General features: G+C 55.5%; 1 protein-coding gene across 1 annotated transcript in view; it reads right to left on the bottom strand.

The window, feature by feature from the left end:
- Positions 1 to 24,675, bottom strand: part of SUN1 (Sad1 and UNC84 domain containing 1) — a 41,490-nt gene extending 16,815 nt beyond the window's left edge. The window contains exons 1-10 of the mRNA XM_068967417.1: positions 24,642 to 24,675; positions 16,124 to 16,260; positions 12,022 to 12,118; positions 8,345 to 8,494; positions 6,611 to 6,795; positions 5,276 to 5,302; positions 4,983 to 5,168; positions 811 to 996; positions 314 to 397; positions 20 to 130 (exon numbers count right to left, since the gene is read on the bottom strand). Of these exons, the coding sequence (XP_068823518.1) occupies positions 20 to 130; positions 314 to 397; positions 811 to 996; positions 4,983 to 5,168; positions 5,276 to 5,302; positions 6,611 to 6,795; positions 8,345 to 8,494; positions 12,022 to 12,098 (1,006 nt within the window). The 5' untranslated portion in view covers positions 12,099 to 12,118; positions 16,124 to 16,260; positions 24,642 to 24,675. The remainder of the gene's footprint in view (positions 1 to 19; positions 131 to 313; positions 398 to 810; positions 997 to 4,982; positions 5,169 to 5,275; positions 5,303 to 6,610; positions 6,796 to 8,344; positions 8,495 to 12,021; positions 12,119 to 16,123; positions 16,261 to 24,641) is intronic.
- Between the last annotated feature and the right edge of the window lie 287 nt (positions 24,676 to 24,962).

Below are 24,962 nucleotides of genomic sequence, written 5' to 3'. Positions count from 1 at the left end.
GAAGGCAGTGCCGGACAACCTGCGTGGGCCAGGGCGAGCCCCAGGGTCCCTGCCAGCCCTCCTGGCCGCGAGCGCTGCGAGCGGGTGGCGACGTGCGTTTCCAGGCGCTTCCTCCCCTTACAGTCGTCGCCTGCAGGGGTGGGACAAGCAGTTAATCGGACAGATGGACACACCCTGTCAATCTCAACCGTGCGCGGCAACAGTGGTTTGAGACAAGCAGGAAGCTCAATTCACGCAAACTCCCAGCCAGCGCCGCCGGTGCTGCTGGCTCCCGGCCGGAGGCCCGCCGGCCTGCGAGGCCCGCCATACTTACACAGCGACGCCCCGTTTGCACGGAGGTGGCCGTCCTCAGCGAGGCGCGCGCTCGCGTCCGTCCTCCCACAGTGTCTGGAATGAGCTGCAACACAGGTGAGAGGGGCTGAGCGGGACGGGCTCTGCAGGACGCCGAGCGGCGGGGGCTGCCCACCTGGACACGCCCGCCAGCACACAAGGGGGCCTGCTTCAGCCACTTTTGAAACATCATTCTAAATGCTATTCAGATATTTTTTTTACTTTGAAAAGGTCGTAAGAATAAAAAGATGAGCGTATTAACTTTTTGTTTACTGTTTAAATGCTGATCGACGTCCAGGAAACGTCCAGAACTGCAGAGAGAGAGAAAGAGCTGCAGAGCAAGGCTGCAAGCAAGCGAGAGAGAAAGGCCGCACAGGTCAAGGGGAGGGCGTGAGCGAAGCGTCGCGTGGGGAGGAGTGTTTTCTCCACCTTGAAAGCGCACAATTTGGTGCAAAAAGGAGGAAAAAATTATTTAAATACCTTTTGATTCATGGCTTTCTGACTCATAGCTTTTTGATTCACAACTTTTCAATCTGTAATTTTCTGATGCATAATTGAGCTTCATTAAAATCACTTGGAAAAGTTGCACCAAGAACGGGGCACAGGACGCCGCGGTGCGCACGGCCAGCGACCAGATGCCATCCCCGCGGCGGGCGGCGCGGCCTGCTGAGAGACCGTGAGCAGTCACTCTTCTGGCCAGGAGGGGTGGCGCACTTCAGCTCAGGCGGGGCCCGCCTTTTTTCTGGCCGTGCCATGCAGCGTGTGGGGTCTGAGTTCCCGGGGAACTCACCCTGGGCAGTGAGAGCTCGCAGTCCCAACCACTCGACAGCCAGGGCGTCCCCTGGAGCCCGCTATTAAGTAGGCCCCTGCTCGGCAGAGCCACACACCAGCCGTCCCCGAGGGCACTGGCAGCGCCACACGCGTCTCTCCACGGCTGGCTGCGGTGGACACGGGCTCTGAGAACACCGCCGCCTTCAGAAGCTGGCAGACGGCCTCTGCCCTGACCTCTGGCCCAGCAAGCCCATGGTGCTCCCAGCTGCAAGAAGCCCCTCAGAGAGGGGCAGCCCCCTCACAGGCGCTCCACAGCTCGTGCAGCAGGGGACGGGGACGCCGACACGGACACCGAGCCTCCGTGAACTCCGGGTGCCTGCCCGTCCCTGGCTCCCTTTCCACAGCACCATGTCAGGAGAGACACTGCAGCCCCCGTAACCCCAATGCACAGGGCGGCGTCTACAAGTCACAGTGGCTAGAAACTTCTATCACTAAAGAAGAGTTTCTTCCCTGCGTGGCAGCTGAAGAATGAGGCTCGCTCCTGCCCCGGATGGCCACAGGGCGGCCTGGAGACGGGCCCGCCGGGAGCAGGGAGAAGCAACCCGGTGCACGCACCCCCACTCAGCTCCGCGAGGCCAGGCGCGCGCGAAGCCACGGGGACCGGAGGGACCTGCGCGCGACTGGGTCACAAGAAGTGAGGTCGGGGCTCCCGCCCTCTCCCCAGACGGCCTGAGTAAAGCATCAGGCTACTTGTGAAGTGGAGATCTGAACACAAAAAACTGGGACCAGAGACCCCGTCAGGTCGGCTCTGCGCTCCTCCACTCGCGTTCCTCTGCGTTTGACACCACAGTGTAACCTTTATTCAGAGATCGGTATAAACAGGAAAAAATTAACGAGCAGGTTCATCCACGGCCTGTTTCACTGACAATCAAAAACACCAAAATCCACTTTTCGTTCATCAATTGGCAACACTTAAAAGAACAAAAATACAAAGACTCCTACTTAGCGAGAGAACATGAATGGGACCCTCAGCTGGCCTGCAGGAGAGCAGTCCTGGTCAGTCTGCTGGGAGGTCAACGGGAACAATCTATCTAAACTGACACTATACACAACCTGCTTTCAGCAGCGATGATAATGATTCAGAAGCTGCCAGCTGCAACAGTTTTTAAGTATATCAAATTGCTGACTGGTTTCTGCAGAGGACAGGCTCAGTCAGAGCTGCTCCTTAGCATCCTGCTCTGTTGAACACTGCTCAATGTCCAAGGAAAGCATGTGCAAGGCTTTTAAGGCCTTTCTGGTGTAGCCCAGAAAGTTGTATTTTTTCTACAATGCACTCAACCTATCAGGTTTCAGACTCAGAAACTGCACGGCTCAGACAGGATGCACGGTGTGTAACACAGCTGTGCTGCTTTGGGCCTGCCTTCCCTGAAGACTTGTGCACGACCTCACGCACACCCAAAGAGAACACAGTTTGTAGACGTGTACAAACAGCAAAGCCTGAATGTCCACGTCCACACCAACTAAACAAATTACGAAACAATCATAAATGCAGCATTAGGCATCAGAAAGAATCTACGTTCACGGCGATCACTGTTTAACAACACGAGAGAACTTGCAAAGCCACCTACTGGAAGCAAAGACAGAAACATGCTCCGCGTCTCTGCAGGAACGTGAAGACGCCGAGCGTGGAGACGCCGAAACAACCCTCTAAAACATATTCCGCGTCTCTGCAGGAGCGTGGAGACGCCGAAACGACCCTCTAAAACATACTCCGCGTCTCTGCAGGAGCGTGGAGACGCCGAGCGTGGAGACGCCGAAACGACCCTCTAAAATGGCAGACAGCTCCGTCCACGCTATGCGACTTTCACCTCCTTGTTCCAGTGAACAGGTGAGGTGAAGGTCCCTCCAGAAGGGACACCAGACAGGGGCTGAGGAGGACCAGGGAGGGGCTGCGCTTACCTGCGCTACTTAAAGATTCCGCAATGAGAAGGTAAGGAAAGAAACTGTAGGCTGGAGTTAGCTTATGATTATTACGCATATTTTGAGTAAATATGCTCATATAACAGATTCCACAACAGTGTGACCTAAACCACACAACAGAGAGAAGAGCCTCCGCGTACAAGTTACGCTAATTCTTCTTCTTGCACACCTCTGAGGTTTTCAAAAGTTCTTTGATAAACACTTCCCTCAAATAATTAGGAACAAATGTTTTTCAAAGGTAAGTCAGCTGGCACGGGCTCCAAAGAGCACTGCTGTGGTCTACGGCAAGGAGCAGTGAGGACAGAAGCTCCGAGAGCCGTCACTGGTTTTCTCCCCCAAATACTCAAGACCGACTGAAGCAGGAAGTGGGGTGAGGGTCCAGAAGCTCCCCCTGAAGACCCCACCTCCGGCGCAGTGGGGCTCAGGCCACTGTCCCCGGCGGTCAGGACGAGTGGCTGGCAGCCAGCGACAGAGCCGCAGCCGGGGCGAGCGGCAGACACGGCCAGAGGCGGGCGACGCCGAGGGCAGCGTGTGGGGCGCACTTTCACCCTAAGGAGGGCGCTGCACTCCACGCGGCAACGGTGAGCTTCAAACGCAGCCTCAGTGCGCGACGTGCGGCGCAGCCGGGCCCCAGCCCCAAGGGAGCTCCCAGAGGACCGGCGGCTCGGGTGCCAGGTCCAGGCTCCGTCACTCGCCGGCAAGCGTCTGGAGCTGGCTGAATGTTTCCTGGTCTGCACGACGGGGGCGACGATGCCAAGAGCGACCACGACTAGGGGGACAGCCGTCCCGGGGGGCTGCTCTGGGGGCCGGGGAGGTCACAGTGCAGAGCCCTGGGCAGTGTGGGCGCGTGGGACGTGGGTCTCCATGGCACCCAATGCCCTGCCCTTCCCCTTACAGCGTCGCCACTGTTCTGGCAGCCCCGAGGAGGGCAGGAATACAGCAACTGGCAAAACAGAGCTCCCAGCCACGGGGTGAGGTGCGGGAATGGAACGGCTCGGCCTGGGCCGTCCTCCTTCATGGCGAGACCCGCACAGGGGCGCCGCCCGCCCCCCGCACTGTTCCCTCCTGACTCTGTCCGCCTGCACGGCGTGTCCCCCGGCCCTGCCAAGCAGACCAGCGCTCGGATCACACAGATGCGGGATCGAGGGCTTGGAAACAAGGCAGCGCGGGTTTCAAGTCAAGCGCTCCCAGCCTCCCACACCCGAAGGCAAAGAGCAACCACAGCGGCCACGAAGCCACTGGAGGGGCACCTCGGCCAGGCGGCCCCCAGAGGAGCCTCTGTAGCTGCGTTCTCCATGGAGACACGGCAGAGGCTGACTCTCTCTGGCCAGGTATTGATCAGAACCGATCAAGCAGGCACACGGGGGCCCAAGGGCCTCCCCCTGCCAGTCACTGGTTGCCCTACAAGACCCTCCGCTGTGCCTGCCACCCTCCCAGAAAGGCTGGTGTGCCACGTGCCACCTAGCACCCCCGTGCTCTGGTGGGCTGTCCCCGCAGTCAGGACGGCGACCCACAGAGACCAGAGATGGCCCACGGCCCGCCACCTCCTGAGGCACCTGGAGCCTGTGGCCCTCAGGAAGGAAGAGTGCGTCTGCACGGACCGCACAGCCCCGCAGGCCCATTCGGAACAGGGTTTCTCCTGCTTACTCTGAAGTTCAAACGGACAGACTCTCACACACTCCTAGGGACAAGGCCCACCACATCAACTGCAGGCTGGGAGAGGAGGAGCAGGAGCAGGGCTCAGCTCACTGGTGCATCTCTGAAAGGATCACTCTGACCTCCCGGCTATGGTGAAACAGTGCAGACCATGAGGCCTCAAGACAAGGCTGGTAAGGAGAAAATGAAACACCTAGTGTTTGGACATGAACTCTTTTCCTCACTTTTAAAAGAGCAAGACTCACGTTTCTGACTCCTGTCCCTGGAGTAGATCCTGGAGGCCGGGCCATGCGCTGCAGAGGAGGTGGTGAGCACGCCCTTGCGCTCGGAGAGGAGGCTGCAGTCGCTGCAGGTGTAGCCGTTGCTCCCGGCCGCCTCTGCGGCTCCCACAGCCACCTCACCGTTTCCCTGAATGGCGACTTTATTCCCACCTAGAGTTTGCAAAGAACAGATGGAACCTGCTTGTTACAATCTGAAGATATCTAACTAAAACCTCCATCTTGAGAAACGTGGGGAAGAAAAGGAGGAAAATAATTACCTTTAAGATCTCCGTCATCGTCAAGACCTAAAAAACACATTTTTTTGCTGTTGAGCTACAATCATCAAAACCGGACAAAATGCACACAAGCAAAGATAAAGGTTACAGAAAGGCTACATAAAGGTTCATAAATGAGCATTACGGCCCTGGTCAAGGCTGACTTCCTACAAGGCCCACAATTAATGGAGGTTCCTCTAGGCACCTGCAGACGTCTGCTTTCCTTTCCAGGAGAAGGTGCATCTCTGGGGAAAATGCCTACACACACTCTCTGTCTCACATGCTTACACACCTCTCCCTTATCTTACACACACACACACACCCACCCCTCACACACACCACCACCCATTATCTCACACACACTGACACACCCCCTCACATACACCACCCCATCTCCCACACTCAGACACCATCTCACACACACCACCCCATCTCCCACACTCAGACACCATCTTTCACGCACACCATCTCACACACACTCACACATCCATCTCACATGCTCACACACCGTGTCACATACACTCACACACACCCCGTCTCACACCATCACACACCCCTCATCTCAGTCACACACCCCTGACATGCTCACACCCCCGCCGTCACACACACACCCACCCCCATCTGACATGCTCACACGCCCCGGTCTCAGTCACACGCCCCCGTCTCACAGCCACACGGCCCCGTCTCACACGCTCGCACGCCCCTGTGAGTGGAGGAGCAGGCAGGAACCTCAGCGCCAGTGCGCTTGCCCGCTGCCCAGGCGCTACTCCGCTGGGGAACAAATCCGAACCACGGGGTGCGCCAGGCCTCCCCAGACCAGCACACGCCATTTCTAGAGCCAGGGCGATCTCCACGTCGCCTCCAAAGGGACAGCCTGGACGTCACGGGGACACAGGAGCTCTCGGCCCCCCAGCAGGGGCCTCTGCGGCCGCCGCGCCCTCTGCAGTGAGGGCGGGGCATGCTGCTGCCGCCCAGGGGGCTAGGTCACAGCCACGTCGCCTCTGGAGTCGGCCTGTCTTCACCAGGTGCCTTCCAAGGAGTCAGAAACTGGCCCAGAGCCTGAAACCACGCTGCTGAGTGTACCAGTGACTGCGCGTCAACAGCGCACAGAAGTCCCGCATCAGATGGTCGTGAGCCTGGCCCGAGCCCTCCACGCCACCTTCCGCACAGGACATGTGCTTGGCCAAGGGAGGTGGTTTCCTGGCATTTCCAATCTGATTCAGGGGAAGACCTCAAACGCTCACTGGGCTCCCCCCACCAGGAAGGGGCACACCGACAAACTGGCCACAATACCCACTGTTCGCAGGACAACCGGAGACATCACCAGAGACAACTCACCCCAGAAGTGGGCCACTTTGGTCTGCTCACGGATCAGAGACTCATCCAGCACAGGAGGCCGCAGACAGGCCGCGGCCTGCACGGTGCCCGAGCCGCTACGGCTGGCAGCCGAGGACAGGGCCCTCCTCGAGCTGCGGTGGGCGCTAAACGCCGACTTGTGTGCGCTGCCGCGCTGTCTGGTTAGTCTAAAGAAGAAATGGTGAGAAACAAGTCAACAAACTCCGTCTGGCAAATGCAAATGACTGCCTTTCACCAACACAGGATCCCTGCCTGACAAAGAAGGGCCGTCACAGCAGCACTCTCTCACATCCTTCCTGCTACCTAATAAGCCACCTACTAATCTAGGAAAGGAACTGCTAAGCTGGGCTCCAATAACTCCTTTGAAAATTGTATGCACAGGTAGTTTTTGGATTAGCTGGGGTCCCATGACCCCGATAGCTCAGTTGGTAAAGAATCTTCCTGCAATGCAGGAGACCCCACTTTGATTTCTGGGTCTGGAAGAGCCCCTGGAGAAGGGAAGGCTGCCCACTCCAGTGTTTTTGGGCTTCCCTTGCGGTTCTGCTGGTGAAGAATCCGCCTGCAATGCGGGAGACCTGGGTTCGATCCTAGGGTTGGGAAGAGCCCCTGGAGGAGGGAAGGCTGCCCGCTGCAGGGTTCCGGCCCGGAGCTCCATGAGCTCGCTCGACAGTACATGGCCCTCAAGGGCTCGGACGCCCCTGGGCGGCTTTCACTTCGTGACCCAAAAGGGGTTCAAACTTAAGAAACAAGTCACGGCACCACAGCCACACCCTGCAGCTTCTCAGTCACAGTGAACACGGAGCCGCGTCCAGCACAGCGAGGAGGGGCCGCCACCAAATCCTCTCTGTGCTGGGCTCACTGCGACGATGGACAGGAAGCCCACGAGGACAAGCTCCCTCCCCTGCTCCCCAGGGACGGAGCGGAGACAGGAAGGCCCCCGAGCACATAGCCCAGGAAGCCTGGTCCTGGAGTCCCGGGGACAGAGATGCAGCCTGTCAGAGCCGGGGAGCCCGCAGCCGGCCCAGTGTGAGCCCCGAACCAGGACGCCCGGGAACATTCCTGCAAGTGAGCTGCATGTGGCCGCAGGGGGCACAGCCTGCATGTGTGTCCTGTGGATGGGGAGGCGGTGCCACAGACGCTCACGCCCAGCCCTGCTGTCAGCCCAGAGGCCCGTCCTCTCACCAGTCAGCAGCCCACTCCTGAGAGACAACTACTCAGGCTGGAGACCCGTCGCTCTTCACCGAGCAAAGCTGAAGGAGAGCGGTCACTCTCACTCTTCATCTCTAAATGGCACAGGGACCCTCCACACTCCTTCTTGTGCACAAATAACTCTCCACACGCACGTGCAGAGTTCCGAAATCAAGTCAACAAGACAACTGTGAACACAGGTGAACATCTCAACTGAGGCGTGTGCCCATCGGTCCACAGAGTTCACAAGCAGCCTCCAAGCGCCGGCGACACGGACGTCGCAGGGCCGCGCGACGGCGGGCAGGCCCCTTGCTCCCCACTGGGAGCCTGCACGCGGACGAGCGGGGAGCACTGGCCCGAGGCAGGGGTGTCCTCGCCCTCTAGGCCCGCGCACCCCAGCCCTGGTTCCAGCCTTGTCCACAGCTGGGCTAGAACCACGTGAGCACCTATGTGCACACGCGCAGCGTGAACCGCCAACACTGAGGGTCTGCAGGCCGGAGCGCGCAATGCGGTCTCCGTCTCGCTCACCTGGCCGCGCCGTCCCCGGCGGGGCCGTCCCCGGCTGCACGGGCTGTGGTGACCAGGCGCAGACTGCGGCGGGACATTCTCGGAGAATCAAATACAGGATCCAGCTTGTGTTCAGTCTCGAAATCCAGAGCATCAGAAGAATAGCTCGAGCTAGAAGGAGAAAGCCTTGTTAGAGATGAGCTCCAGTTACAGCCCCACTTTGAAAACAAGCTAACAGAATGCGCAAGCTAGTGTGAATTTTTAAAAACAGCCATTAGGATGTGAAGCCTTTCCTACAAAGCAAAAGCAAGCTGGGACCAACTCGGCCCACAGCTGACACTCCCTCCATGGGCTCCGACCGCAGCCCCTGCCTGGGGTTCAGGTCTAGGGCCGGCTCTGGGAAGTGCGAGAGATGCGCTGAAGTCACCGGCACCCCGCCATGGGCCATGAAGTCAACCCTGTCAGGAGACTACAACCTTCACTGTCAACAGCAGACCCTGCCTGATAACGCAGGTAATGAGACAGGGAGCCCAGGAAGCTGCTGAATAATCAAACAGGAGGAGAGGAGAAGCTGGAGACTGAGCCACCAGCGCCACTTTGCGTCTAACTCACCGTTAAGTCCAGAGACGAACGGTACAAAGAAAACCCACCTCCACGTAATTACCTTAAACCAAAGCACAGGCCCTTCTGCGCTGCCAGCAAGCTTCCCAGATCCGGAAACAGGAGCGGAGAGCCTGCTCAGGGCCCCGTGGGGGCGGGGGGTCCTACCGGCAGTCCAGCAGCAGGGCAGGACAGTGAGGACTCCCCACCTCCAGGAGGTGAGCTCACACCCCGGCAGGAAGGAAGAAGGTGAGGGAGAGGCCACAGCCGCCACAGGGAGCAAAGCAGGGGAAAAGAAAATCGCAGCCCAAGGCAAAGGGCTGCGAACAAAGGCCTCCTGGAAGCTAGGGGGGGACCCGCTCCCTGGAGGCCCTGGGCAGGCCTGGTGGTTTATCTGCAGGAGGTGGAGACTCTGGGGACACCTGGGAGGATCTCCAGAAGGCAGCAGAACAGGCCCACTCAAGACAGCGGACCCCCGGGCCAAGGGTCCGGACACCCGGGGGAACCAGGGGCACAGGCGTAAAGTAAATGGTCTTGACATCTCTGCAACTTACTTTGTATTATAAAAATATTTCCAGAAGCGCCCCTGGTGGTTCAGTGGTAGAGAATCTGCCTGCTGACGCAGGAGACACGGCTGGATCCCTGATCCGAAAGATCCCACGTGCCACGGCAGCTAAGGCCCTGCACCAAACTCCTGAGCCTGGGAGCCACCACCCCTGAGCCTCTGCTCCGGAGCCTGGGCGCCACCACCCCTGAGCCCCTGCTCCTGAACCTGGGCGCCACCACCCCTGAGCCTCTGCTCTGGAGCCTGGGCGCCACCACTCCTGAGCCCACGAGCTGCGACTCCCGAAGCCCGTGTGCCTTGGAGCCCGTGCTTCACAAGAGAAGCCGCCACAGTGAGGAACTTGTGCGTCCGTCACAACCAGAGGGCAGCCCCACCCTCCACAGCTGGAGAGCAGCCCGTGCAGCCCCGGAGACCCAGCACAGCCAGGAACAAAGAAACAGGATCACAAAAGACTCTTCAGAATCCAGCTCATCACAGACTCAGACCTCACACTGCGCTTAGCCGCTCAGCCGTGTCTGACCCTTTGCGGCCCCATGGACTGATGCCCACCAGGTTCCTCTGTCCATGGGCTTCCCCAGGCAAGAACACTGGATGGAGTAGGTTGCCATTTCCTTCTCTAGGGGATCTTCCCAATCCAGGGATCAAACCCAGGACTCTCGCATTGCAGGCAAATTGTTTACCACTTGAGCCACCAGGGAACCCCACTGGTGGGCTTTAGGTCTGACACTGAAAAATGCTAAACCAACAGAAAATCAATACAAATAGCTCCAACTTGCTGTATCTACTGAGGCATCACCTGTAACTTAAGGAAAAGGTTCTTAACGTTAGAGGCTGGAGTGGAGGCAGGACAAAGGCTGCACTAACCCACACTGAATAGTGAGGATGCTAAGCTCAACATAATTTTAATGCAGACTATAGTTATTACTTTTTCCCCAAAATTACTTTACATAATTTTCTTAAATGGAAACTAATTATTTCAAGTCAGAACTCACCACGCAGATGTGGACCAACACCCCTCCACCAATGTCCTCTTCCCAGATGTGGGCCTTGACCCCCGGGGCACTGGGGTTCCCATCTGGGCTGGCTGAGGGCCAGAAGGTGCCTGCCGCCTGTAGAGCTCTTGGGCCTGAGTATCACACACCCTCCCATGAACTGGTCCTCTCCCAGGCGCTCCTCCTGTGCCCTCCCAGGCGGCGAACTCACCCTTGCCCCCACCTCGTCCCCTTCCTACCATCGACCACAAGGCCTCCAGTGTCCCCTCCCAAACCTCGCACCCTGCCCAGCACTGCCCGAGCCCTGCCCCCATGGAGTCTCAGCTGAACGTCTGCCAGGCTCTGCAGAGCTCTGTCCCCACTCTCGAGACCCGCACAAGCCTGGCCCCACCCCCCCGCCAGCACACCTCGGCTCACCGGCCTTTCCACTCCAGTCCTCGCCCGGCCCGCGGCCCTGCTCCAGTGGCCTGACCGAAACAAACAGCGCTGCTCTCCCGGGGAGAGACCCAGAGAAAGGGGCGCTTAAAACCTGGCTTTAAAGCGGATCATAAAAACAGACAAGTAACTATAAAAACAAAATTACATGGGCTATAAAAGCTAATAACAAAGTACCAAAGAGTTACTTTTATGCTCCACAAACACAGAATAAGGGCGAGCTTTGCGTGAGCTGGCCCACTCCTGCTCTAAAATCCTAGGACTCTCCATGAGGCAGCACGTGCTACTATGGGAAAGCCTGACGTGATTTAAACTGGTGACTAGAAACTCAGATCATTAACTGTCAGCTTTGACTAATGTTGCCACAAAGCATCCTTCTTGAAATATCTTCCAACTTTAAGTTCCGACCGCATCTCCGAGTCTCGGAAGACAAGCCGCGGAGAAAGCTGGCACCTGCACCTTCCTTGCGTGCTCTCGACATCCCGCCAGGATACGAAGGTTTCCCTGTCGGCTAACCAAACCCTCACCAACCTGGGAGCATCTTCCCTTTGCTGTTGGCCCAGAACGTCACCACACTTAAGTTTCATCTCAACCGTCCTTTCTACTTAGTAAACTAGAAAGGCAAAGAGCAAGTCAACACCTCTTAAGACTCGGACTTTCAGTCACAGCGCGAAATCACAATACAGATGAAGACCGGAGGCCCAGCACCCGCGCTCCGGGGACGAGGCTTTGCCAAGGCTCTGCGCAGGGCGCCGCCTCTCAGAGGCAAACCACTCTCCAGGTTACTTCTGTTAGCTTTAAACTGCTCGGCCGTCAGCATAGATCACAAGCCCCAGCATAACACACAGGTGTGCTCGACACCACAGCCGCCTGGGTGGAGGCTGAGAGAGTCATTGGCAGTGATGGGTCACTGAGTCATCAGAAGCGTTTGGTTTTCAGAAAAAAAACCCTCACAACTTCCACGCCAGTCTAGCAGTTTTGTAAAACCAGAGCATGACATAAAGTTCACAGACATTTTCACTTTCAACACAAAGCAGCTGGGTGCGAGTACTATAAAAGCCCCAATGACCCCACGGCGTTCAAGACCGCACACACGTGCAGCTCACCTGAGTGCATACGTGTAGCCAGTGTTCTCGGGAACACACTGGGGAGGGGTGTACGTGTGGAGCCGAGAAAAGTCCATGTTCACGGTCTCAAAGCATACTGCAGAGAGGGGGAAAAGCAACGCAGGCTGTTAAACGCTGGACACACAGAGGGGCCCTGTACAAACTGACTGCAGAGCCGCCAACACTGATCAAATGGGGCCAGCTGAAAGTTAAAGCAGGGCTGCCTTTTTCCTTTTGAAGTAAAGGAGACACGTTTTCTCATGGCTCCCAGTCCAGAGTGTAGCTAGCCATCAGACTGGGTTCCCTAAGACGAGGAATCTACAAAAGCGAAGGGGGAAACCCTAGACTGACCGACTGAAGATGGAGCGAAGGCACAGGGTGGCTCGGAAGCCCCTTCAGGGCGTAGCTTCTAAAGCCCCGAAGGTGTCAGAACGTTCTCCCGCCCTGGGGCCCTGGGAATAAATCTCCGTTGCCACTAAGTAAACAGCGCTGACTCTTGCCCCATGGCCGAGACCACCCCCACGCATTCCTCCAAAGTGAAGTTTTCAATTTCAAGTGCCTCAGAATCAGAAGACCCAGGCTGAGTAAGAGAGAAGCTACAAGCTCTGGTTACACTTTTATTTTTCCCCAAAGAAAGACACAGATTATTTTTAAATCTAAAAGTTTTGAACATTGTTTTCAAGAGTGTCATCTAGATTTCTTTGAAATGACTCAAATTTTCCTGTGGCTAAGAATACACACTTAAAAAAAACACACACACACACACACCACCACACCCTCACAGGCGTAACATGAACCTTAATCTGCTCCTCAAAAACCAAGGACGATAAACCTGGAAAAAAGCACTCACGCATGAATGACCGATTGCTACAAACTCAGCCAAAAGCACTTAAATTCACCCCAGATTCTTTGAAACAATCCAGGCAGACCTTTAAAAACCGAGTTCCCACGGAAACAAACACCACCGCTTACCACTGCCCCGCTCCTAACTGGGGAACCGGCTCATCGGCGCAGGCAGCACACGCGCCAGACAGGGCAGGTCACTCTATTAATAGGCGCCTGGAGCTCCTGCTGCACAGAGCAGTGGCTGCGCGGAGCCCCCGTGCGTGCTCGGCACCCGCCCCTGTGCCTCCCTGCGCCCCGCCGGCAGCGGAGCCCAGGTGCGGCGCGGTTCCGCAGGCGGGGCCACACCCAGCGGCGGGTAACAATGGCTCTGCCGGAGACCCGCGGGCGGCAGCTCACCAGGCAACCAGAGGAGCGCCTGCTCCCAGCCCCAGCTTCGTTCCCAAAGCGGCCTTCCACTCCGCTGTCTACCAGCCCCTCAGCACCGTCCCCAAGTTAAAGCTGTCCTTGCTGCTGCTCGTTTTAACGACAGTTTTATTTCATCATTTCCGATCCTGCACCTCTATAAAAATTATTTGTTTGGTTTTGGCTGTGCTGGTCTTCGCTGCTGCAAGGCTTTCCTCCAGCTGCAGCGAGCAGGGGCTGCTCTCGCTGCAGTCGGCACAGGCTTCTCACCGTAGCAGCTGCTCTCGCTGCCTGTGGAGCGGGGTCTCGGGCGCCCAGGCCCAGCAGCTGGGGTGCATGGACACGGCTGCTCCTCGGTGCCTGGATCAGGGGTCGAACCCGTGTCTCCCGCATCGGCAGGCGGAGTCTCCACCATGGGCCCACCAAGGGAGCCCCGCTGCAGCTGATTCTGGCCAACTCGCATTCAGCACACCCTAGTGAGCTGAGCGTCCAGATCGGTCCACACAAAGTCGCTTGCAAAGTAACAGATGACTGAGTGGCAGGTGGCCGAGAGCCAAGTGGCACTGAAGCACCATGACGATGACATGGAGACGTCAGAGCGGCCAGCTGAGACCAGGGCCGGGCTCCGACGGGTCTGGGCTCTGACCTGAGCTCTGCCACGAGCTGACTGCCCGCCTGCGACAGCTCCTCATACTCAGAAGCTGTGAGATTGGCGGCAGCGCTTCAGGCAAGGCCACTGAAGGGCTGCAGGGAGGGCCAGCCCGAGACTCGGCACAGAAGAGCCTGGGGGGGAGGCCACTCGGAGAACTGACACATTCTTACTTTATTCTATTTGCAATTTATCTATAATACTTTCTGATTTCATTTAATTGAAGTATAGTTGACCTACAAGATTTCAGGTGCATAGCAAAGTAATTCAGTTACACATACGTACAAACATATACACGCAAACACATACAAAGTATTTTTCGCGCTTTTCCATGACAGGTTATTACACGATATTGACCACAGTCCCCTTTGCCATACAATAGGTCCTTGCTGTTGGCCTAGTATAGCCTTTTTATTTTAAAAAGTTACATTAATATGTTCTCACGTTTTCATCTATCTAAAAGAGAGATTAATTTCTAATGCATAACAGCGTTTCCAAAAGCTGCCAAAGGCACAGGGCCAGCTGCAAGCACACTCCTCAGCCTGGTTCTTCCGATCACGGAGACAGACGAAGCTGCGCGATGCCACCCTTGTCAGCCTTAACGGAGGCCTTCTGCCACAACTCGAAAAGAAATGTGACTCCTTGTCTCTGAAAGAAAATTCTATCCAAGAACCAAGTGCAGCTAATGGCCATCAGACGAGTTTCCTACCACGAGCAGGATAGGGTTACAGCAGTGGCCGAGCAGACATCCTACGGGCGACAACACAGACACAAGCTGGGTGCCGGGCCAGCGGAAGGCTGCTGGCTAAACGTTTCATGAGGGGAGCTTCAAACGCAACAAAACGCCCAAGGGTAACACCGTGGAGAGAGCACTGGTGTGGACACCCACGACTCTAGCAGACCAGCCACGGTCTGGAGGAAAGGCAGGCGGGAGACAGTGGAGGAGGTCTTGGCCCGAGCCGGTCGGACCCCAGCGGCCACAAGAGTGGAAGCGACGGGAGCCTGTGGCCGGGGCTCCCACTCTCCCCTACTCATCCCGACTTCACTCCTGTAAGCACACAGACTTTGTGTTCAGCACACACGCGTAACATCATCTGCAGAACCCAGCCCTGTCTAATCAGACCTGCGGCCCAGGGAAATGCCGCCCTGGCCTTGACTGCCTCCAGCGCCCAGACCACCACCTCTCCACGCAGATCCTTCCAAAGCAGCAGGTGGGTACGGAAGCCGCACCAAGCTTGACTCAGAAACACGCCGCGGGGCGAGGCGCGCTCCCCCGCGCTCGGTGTGGCTGCGCCACGGGGCACGGTTGCTGCCGCTCCTCTCCACGCCCAGCTTATCCCGCCATCCCTGCCGCCTCACTTTTCCTCCCTGGACACACCACAACACGCTGAAATTAATCTCTAGCTCCTTTCATAAAACACGAACATTAGACAAAATTATAGAATAAAGGAAAGCAAAAGAGAATTAAATGATGCGTGTAAAGCGACGCCTGACACACGGCAAACACTCGACAAGTAAGCTTTCATTATCTTGTGCCATACGGTTACAAAGTCTGTTTTAATTGTTTTTCAAATAAGGATTTGTTTTTGGTCTTCTAACAATCCCTGAGATGGAAGAGTCACTCACCCTGGCCTCAGTGAAAGAGAGAGCCCGGTGGCAGCTCAGATGGCCACACCCCGGAGGCCAACAGGCGGAAGCCTCAGCCCAGCAGGCCCCCCGGCAGCGGTCTCCCCGCTGCACGGCTCGGCGTGTCCCCAGAGCTGCTCCCGGCTCCTCTTGCACCGCCGCTCCTTCAAGCCTGAGTGTAACCTTAGAGCCCTCCCACTTGCAGCAGGGCCTGAAGGTGGCCCCAGCCTGCGACTTGAGGGAGATCAGATTTGCATTTATAATCTGAGCAGCATCGAAAGAGCAAGTGAAACAATGAAGTGAAAATGTGTTCATCAGCATCAGAAAATCCTGAAAAGAATTCCAAGTCAGCATGTTGCAAATCCGTGTTTATAAGGAGCTTCCCGGGCAGCCTGCAGTGTCCCCACTTCTCTAGACTCTCGGGCCACACCCTTCTCCCAAAGCTGTCACCATCGGCTGACCTCCGCATGGCCCACGTGTCCTCTGAGCCCCTAACGTGGACATGGGGGGTGGAGCTGGCTCCCACCAGGGCACCTGTAGGCCCAGCAGGCTAGCGCGGGTGGGGGGTGCAGCGCTCACCTCGGCAGACGAAGCCGGGATTGGAGAAGGAAGCTCCGGCGTCGCCCTCTGCTCGGGTCCCAGCGGCCACACACGCAGGCCAGCACGCGCGGGCAAAAGAAGGTCCTCTGTCTAGGCTGCAGACGCTGGTCTCAAACCTAGGAAATCAAAGAAGCGTCTTTACCAACATGTAGATCCTAGCGGGGCTTTAAAGTATGAGTTACGATGCCTCATCGGGGACACGTGGCTTCTCCTTTAATGCTCTCCCCCTGCCCTGGGCACACTGTAATATTCACACCACATGGGAGATGTGAAATACAAAGTTCAGTTTTTGTTCTTGAATGCTTTGGTTAAAAGTGAATTTTAGTTCTACCACGACATATAATTTGAATCTCTACTATTTAGAATATTTGTACTCATCTAGTAACAGCTTAGAAAACATGCCTGAAAAATATTAAAAATTACAAGTCACATGGTTGAAAATAGAGACTGAAGTAAATGGCAATACCAAAGAAAGAAAACAAAATTGTTAATAGCCGTGAAATAAATTAGCACAAAATATTTTCTTAAGAAATGCTATCAGTTCTGAAATAAAACTAGAAAAAAAAATCAAACTTTAAAAATGGTCTGAGCATTTCTCCTCATTATTCTGGACCACAAGCATCACCATCTAGCAGACAGCTGTCACTAAACCATGTGTGAGACCACCAGAACTTGCTCCAAAGGCACTCTGCTTATAAAGACAAGCATGAACTGACGGGGCTGCTGACCACGTGGCTGAGCCCACAAGTGAGCCTGATGGACACAGGCTGACACGGCTTCCCTGCACAAATCCTCGGGAGCAACACGGCTGCCCTGTGAGCCCCAGCCGGAGTCCCCTGTGAGCACCGCACCTCATCCTCAGGAAGCGCAGCCGTCCAAGGGGACGCGCCGGACGGCACCCTCCCTTCTCTGGGCGCAGGGCCAGACACCATCTGCCGCAGGACGCCGGCCCTGAGCTGATCTGACGGTGGAGGCACGGCCCGCCCCAGGCCCTCGCACCACACGTGAGGCCCAGCCTCACTCCCACCAACCCTGCCCAGGGCTTGGCTGTCAACGTGCACTTGGGCAATCGGATATTTCTTTATCACATGCCTTGTAGAGAAGAATGTTAAAACTAAAATTCAGAGGTGCCCTTTAAAAATTAATACTATAGTGATTTTTAAAAAACCAGTACTATATCTTACTGGTGATTTTGGCCTCACCGCAGGGCATGTGGGATCTTAGTTCCCTGCCCAGGGACTGAACGCGCGCCCCCTGCGGTGGGCTTCACCACTGGACTGCCCGGGAAGCCCTGAGTACTCCACTTGAACATACTCACTTTGCTCAGGCTTAATCCTGTTAACACGCCTAACCCAGAGACTAGACGTGTTAGTTATATTCGCCTGCAGATTAGAAAAGACAAACTGGCTTAGACACCACTGTTTTCCAAGTATCGTGTTCAACGTAATCACTTCCACAACAGAATAAGCAGGAACGGCATTACCTGCCTGTTTCCATTTTAAGGAAGCAAAACGTTGCTAGTTCACGGAAAACCATGGTTTACGCTGGAGTACTTAAAGCATGATCTTGTTATTTAAAACAGTGAATCAGAAACAAATGAGTATGACCTAAAAATACGTGAAAGGCCTTTACAGAATATCTTAGAAGCTTTACATACACTTGAATATATGCTTTATATACACTCGAATACAGAGTTAAAACTTCAAGAAAAATACCACACCAAATTTAACTGTAAATTACAGAGAATGAGACCACCCCACCTGGGGCTGCTGGACACTTTTTTAAAGGGCAGGTAGATAACACGTGTAACCTAGTCACTCTGCCGTCCACCTGAGACACAGCGCTGCTCATCAACTATATTCCAGCACAAAATAAAAAGGTTTAAAAAATAAATAAGGAGGAGTTTTTGGTCTTTTAATTTAAACAATTAACCCAGTAACTATTATTTTCAAAAAGAAAAAGAAGGCTGGTCTTATCTGTGAAGCGGTGTGAGGCGGCCAGACCCGGGGTTCTCGCTCGGAGTCGGAGCCTGGTCCCCGGGCTGCGGCAGGACTCGGCCGGTCACCAGCAGCAACTCTGTACTGACAGCTTCCAGCCAAGATCTGAGGTTTCTTTTTTCAGAAATGATGAAATAGGAAACGAGGCAGGCATAATAGCGGAGTTTTCGGGGAAATAACTCCTTCTATGAGAAGATGCGTTATCACCTGCTTACATCTCCCAATGATATGTGCTCCAGATGGTTTTAATAAAACCTGTTTCCTCTCAGGGAGATCTGCCTCAGTGTCTCAGCAAAGGCAACTTACTTTCTGCCCGTTATTGTAAAGGGTCCTTCTTCTCAGAAGACGGAAAACATGACCCCACACCTCTCAGACCCAGAGAGCACTGACTTTCCTTCCAGCAGTGCGGTCAGGAGAGACGCGCCCGGCACCTCCCCTGGAAAGAGCTCGGCGACCGCGCAGGACGGAGGGCCTTCCGGGGCGACGCCGGGTGGTGGTCCGGGGCCCCCACACCCCACAGGGCTCCTCGGGACACTAGAGGCCACTCTGACGGGCGAAGCCCTCTGTCTCATCCTGGAGAGGCTTGCCTCTTCCGCACCGTTGCCAGGAGCTGGGTGGCACATGCCTGGGCCGGCCCCGTCTGCTGCTGAATAGACGCGTGTGCCCGGCCGAGGCTCGGCCCTGCCCTGGAGGCCTTCCTAGCCCAGAGCCCGGGGACAGGCTGCCACGGGTTCCGCTGCCCACGCAGATCCGGCCTCCACACTTCCCGCCATTTCCAACTCACCGACCCCATCTTCTGCCCTCTGCACACCTGAGGCGCATCTGACTCGGCTTCTGCACGCTCACCCACTGAGTTCACGGGGAGCGACCGCCACCTCCCTGGACAGCGGTGCCCTCTCTTGGGCCAGCCCTCCACCCCCGCCCCCCACCATCTCTGGCTGGCTTCCTGGGAGCGAGCACCCCTAATTTCCCCCTATCCAGCCTTGCCTTCTCAAGCCAGAAAACTGCCAGAATGGTCCAAAAAGAGATTCAGCCATCTCCCTCCCTTCAGATCCCATGACTCCACCTCCCAGCACCCACATCACAGCTTCACCGAGAGCCTGGGCCCAGGCGGCCCTCTCTCTCTGCTCCGTTTGCATAGAGCCCCAGTGCCCTTCTCTCGTCTGGGACGCCCTCCTGATCCCGATTCCCACTCCCTTGGTCTCCTGACACCCCAGCTGCACCCAGCTAACTTCTACGCACCCTCAGGCTACAGCTGAAAAGACCACGTCCAGGAAGCATCCAACTTACGGGCCAAGTTTAGAGCTCCCTGGTGTTTAACCACGTAACAGAAACGTGCGATCTGTTGATTAACGAGTCTTTTTCTCCAACTAGACGTGAACTCTCTGAGGGTAGGAGCTAACCCTGACTTGTAGAGCCGATGGGCATCACACAGGGGCAGACGAACGGAGGAGTCGTTGCTGCCACACTGCTCTGCCTTTAACCTGGAAATACTCCTGGCTCCCCTCACCCCTCTCAGCACCCCCCACCCCGTGCTGGATGAACTCCGAAAGAGCAGTGTGGGCCCGCACATCTGGCCCCCACACTCCTTCTCCTAATCGACCTGAAGCACCTCGTGTGTCTCCTCATCTCATCACAACTGTGGCGTCCGCCGCTTCACTTCCAACTATAACTGGGAACAACCAGAAACAGTAATTACGGGACTTTCCTGCTACGGTAAATGTAAACACTTAATCCACACCATTTCAGGATCACCCTTTTTAATGCTCTGTCGTCCTGCATGTGAAGTACTGGCCTAAAAGTGAGTGCTCACCAATACTAAAAGGGTTTGTAGTATAAACAGCAAGTAAAGAAACCTTTAGATAGATGTTTTTTGTATTTTTAGATAAGGCTCCCATCTTCCAATAAAATTAAAGATCAAACAAGGAAAACAGAGTGACTGAGAGCAGAGCGGCCGGGCAGAGCACTCTTGTTTTGAAGCCGTGGGTGCCCTGGGGAACCCCTCACGGCACCCGGGGAACCACTGACCCACGCTTAATTACTCTCACGCGACTTGGGTCTTGCCCCTGCAGCTTTACTCTGCACAGATATCTAAAACCATCTGTCACATGGCTCTTACTCCCTAAAGTAAAATTCACTCAATAACGGCTCACGGAGTGCCCGTATGCCACTAAATGAAAAACAAAGCTCTCAAAAATGAGCAGGGTTACAGACACAACTCAGACTGCAAGCCTGACCAATGAGTCACACAGGCCACTGAGCAGAGCAGTGAAGTCCCGCACTGATCACAGTGAACAGCAAGTCGTAGACAGCGACACTGTGGTCTATACTCTGTCTAGCCTGCATTTATTTTGGCCCAAAGGAAGTAAAGTTTCAGATGGAGCCAGCCTAGCCTCTTCTATCTGGACATCAAGTGGGCTAAGCTGTCCAAAATAGCAATGCGCTCCAAACTCAGGAAGAGAGAGGAAGCAAGCGCAGGTCTTTTCAGTCGGGAAGAGAACCCTGCAGCCCTCCCGCAGGAACCGCGGAGCACGCCACTCTCCAAACGCCCACAGCAGCGCCGCGCGCGCTCGCCTGGGATCACTCCTTCGCTTCACCGCCCCGCGAACCCCAAGGTGGGTGCTCAGATTTCGGGTGTGTTCAGGACCGCTCAGCTCGTCGGCAGTAGGCCCCATGAAGCACCCTGCAGTTCTCTGGGCTCTCTCCTCTCCCTGAGACACAGAGGAGCAGACAGGCGCTGCAGTGCCGAAGCTGGCTTCATCCTGTCACCACTGCCACCAAAGCGCCTGCCGTTTATTGAACAGGAGAAAAAAACAATAGCAAGAAACTTGGAAACTAGAAAACGGGTGGATGAACGAAAACTGACGCAGGCCAGAAAGAGCGGACTCGTAAGCTTGCAACGGGCAACACTGAGAAAGAGCCCAGTTTTCATCACGGTATCCCCAAAACCTGAAGATGGCGACAGCTGTCAACACTTGGAAGTAAGGACGTGGAGTGGATCAAAATACAGGACGGCTCAAACACTGAACGTCTGTTTAAGGAGCAATTAGGCAAAACCACGGGATCATCTCAACGGTGCAGGAAAAGCATCTGCCAAGATCCAACAGTTCTTCGCGACAAAAACAGGGAACCAACTAGGAAAAGAGAACTTCCTCTGACAAGGGGATTTACTAAAACTTACAGCTAACACCACACTCTATGGTGAAAGGCTGAAAACTTTCCCCTGAAATCAGAAACAAAACAAGGACATCATTTTCCCACTGCTATTCAAGATTATACTGGATCTAGCCAGAGCAATTAGGCAAGAAAAAGAATAGATGGCATCCAAATTAGAAGGCAAAAACTAAAATTGCCTCTATTCACAGATGGCATTATAAAAATTTTAAAGAATTCACAAAAATCTATTAAGACTAGTAAACTGAGCGAAGTTAAAGTTGCAGGATACAAGATCAAGACACAAAAACAAGTTATATTTCTATTTACTAGCAATAAGCAATCTAAAAATGAAATGAAGAAAACAACGGCTCTTAAAGTAGCAACAAAAACAGTAACAAACTTAGCCAGAGGTTGTGAGCCTGTTCCTCACCTGGAGCACCAAAAAAAAAAAAGAAAAAAAAAACAACCCAGTAACAAACTTACTTGAATAAGTTTAAGAAAGTATGAAACCGGCACACCGGGCATGATAAAATACTGCAGAAAGAAATGAAAGACATAAATGAGCAGAAAGCCTTCTGTCTGCGTATGCCGGAAGACAATGGTGTTAACCAAACAATACTCCCCTAAGCAAGGACAGATTCAATGTACTCAAAATCGAAAGGCCTGTTTTTGTAAATGGTAAAGCTCATATTTAAATTCATATGAATTGCAATGAATCCTAAACAGCCAAAAACAGTGTTGCAAAAGAGCACCTTTGGAGGACTCTCGCTTTCCGATTCCAAAACTTACTTCAAAAGTGTTCCCGTCGTAACGACAGACACACAGGCTACCAGGGCAGAACTGACAGTCCAGAAATAAACCCATTCGTTTACGGCCACCGGTGCGCCAGAGGGTGCCGAAGCCAGGCAGCAGGGGAGGAGCAGCCTCTCCAGTACATGGGGTCGGGGCGTCTGGACATCCGCAAGCAGAGCTGGACCCTGACCTCACCCCATACACGAAAGCTGACTCAAAATGAACCGAAGGCCTACATTTAAGAGCTGAAACTATAAAACTCTTAGATTAAACACATAGAGGTTCGCCTCCACGACCCTGGATTTGCCAACAGTCTCTTAGATACGACATCCAAAGCATGAGCAACAAAAGAGAGAATGTATGTGGCTCCATCGGCAGGGTGAGGGGGCAGCCCAGAGAGAGGAGGGCGGTGCGCGCAAGCCGTGTGTCTGGTGGCTTCATCAGCAGAGTGAGGAGACAGCCCAAAGAAAGGAGCAAACTACATGCAGGCCGTGTGTCTGGAAGGGTCCAGCATTCGGGAGAGCTCTCACAACTCAAAAGGCAAAGAGCCCAACTACAAGATGGACAAAGGACGAGAATGGACACTTCCCGAGAGGAGACACATAAATGGCCACCAAACACGTAAGACGATGATCACCATCAGCCACTGTGGAAATGCAAATAAAAATCAGACTGACACACCACCTCCCAAGTACCAGGACGGCCGCAGTAAAGCAATACAAGATGGAAACAGTTGGAGAGGACGTAGAGACCCTGGAACCCTCGCACAGTCGGTGGGAAGGTAAAGCGGTGCAGCTACCGCGGAAAACAGTTTGGTGGTCCCTCTACAAGTTAAATAGCGTTTCCATGTGACCCAGCAGCTCCACTCCGCTACTGATGTAGACCCCAAAAATGAAAACCGGCGCTCGAACACAAACTTGTACACAAATGTTCATAGCAACATTATTCACAATGGACAAAAAGTGGAAACAACTCAAATGCCCACTAACAGATGAATGGATAAGCAAACTGATATATTTGTACAATGGAATATTATTCAGTTGCAAAGAGGAATCCAAGTTCTGACACACTCTACAACACGGATAAACCTTAAAAACGTTCTGCTAAGTGAAAGAAGTCAGCGTAAAAGGCCACATACTGTAATAACCCATTTGTATTCAAGAAAAAAAATCCAGAGCAGACACATTCACAGAAACAGAAAAACCCTTAGCTGCTGCCAGGGGCCACCTAACAGGCACCCGACTTCCATCTAGGGTGACGAAAAAGTTCCACAACCAGACGGTGACGGCTGCACGGCGCTGCCAGGCGCTGCACAGGTTAGAACGCAAACTTAATCAGGCGTATTTTTTACAACTTAAAAAAAGAGCAGTTAGCTACTCCGCATGGATCCCCTTCCTGCCTCCCCCCAGAAAAGACTGGGGCATAAAACCAAGGGCTCTCTAGACCAGCAAGTGAGAGGGGCAGCCGAGCTCTAGACCGCCTTCCTGAAACGGGGGATAAGGAGCACTTCCTCTCCAATGTGTGAAGCCCACACCATAGTCTTCCACTCTTAAAATGAGGCAGGAGATTGCGAAGCCCTTCTCTGGACCTCTAGAAAGTCCAATCAAAGGACCCAAGGGCAGCGACACTGGGTACGGCTCAAGGAAACCCAGCCCGCCCTCTCAGCCAACAGCGGCAGGCCCAGCGCAGGTGCACAGAGCTCCCCCAGGGCTGGGCAGGTGAGCTGCAGCCCTGGGGCCGGACAGGAGGCCTCAAGCAAGCCAACACCTAGGCCACGGACGGAGAGACGCCAGGGCGTTCAGAAACACGACTCAAAATTTTAGAGGGAAAAACAGTAACGACCAAACCAACCTCCGGGAAATGTGCAACCTGGTGGTCAAAACAAAACGCTCAACAAATGAGTCAGGAGATTAAGGAAACCTAGAAAGTCAAACAAGAAGACATCGGTGGAAAATAGGAGATAAAGATAACAAACCAAGAGCTCCGATGCCCGAATACAGCAGCATTTCCGAACAGGAAAAAAAATTAAGGACAAAAATAAAACTAGCAAAGCAAATACAACGAGAAAATTAAATTCTCCAGAACGTCCCAGTCTCCCCGCGTTTCCAGACTTGAACCAACTCTGAAGGGGCCGAAGAACCGGACGAAAACACAGGCGGACCGCTCACGTCCCGGAGCCCCGAGGGCGGGCCGAGGGAACGGGGCGGGCCCGGAGGAGCCGGCGCGGCGCCGGGCACCAGGCCCGGCCCGCCCGACGTCGGCCCCCGCCTGCAGCGCCGGGCGCGCGCGGCCCCGGGCCGGAGCGGCGAGCCGGGCGCGCGAGGCGCAGGCGGCGGGGGGCGGCGGGCCGCGGAGCGGGCGCCGAGGGGCCGCGGCCTGAGCGGGGCCCGGAGAGCGTCCGGCGGCGCCGCGCGCGGGCACCACCGCCGGAGGAGGCGGCGCGGCGCTGAGGCGAGGCCGCGGCCGTTGGCGACCCCGCCGGGGCCCGCGGCCGCCCCTGCCCCCGCCGCGCCGCGCCCGGCCCGCCCGCCCCGAGCCCCGCCGCAGCTCACCTGCCTCGCGCCGCGCTCGCCGCCGCCGCCGCCGCCGCCTGAGGCCTTGTCCGCGCCGCCCCGGCCCGGGAGACCGCGCCCCTGCCAGCCAATCGCGCGCCGCGCCGGGGAGCAACGCGGGCGCCCACCAATCGCGGGCGCGCGTCTGGAAGCTCCTCGGCCAATGCAGAGGCGGCCTCCCGAGGGCCCACCCAATCGACGCCGGAGGCCGAGCCGCGGGCGGGGAGGTGGGCGGGCCCCCAGGGCGGCGCGCGCGCGGACGGGGCGGGGCGAGAGGGCTCCGAGGCGGCGCGCGGCGTCTTCGCGCCGAGCCGGACCCCG

The sequence above is a fragment of the Capricornis sumatraensis genome, chromosome 3 (assembly GCF_032405125.1).
Source record: "Capricornis sumatraensis isolate serow.1 chromosome 3, serow.2, whole genome shotgun sequence".
Lineage (NCBI taxonomy): Eukaryota > Metazoa > Chordata > Mammalia > Artiodactyla > Bovidae > Capricornis > Capricornis sumatraensis.
This window is presented reverse-complemented; position numbering and strand designations above follow the sequence as displayed.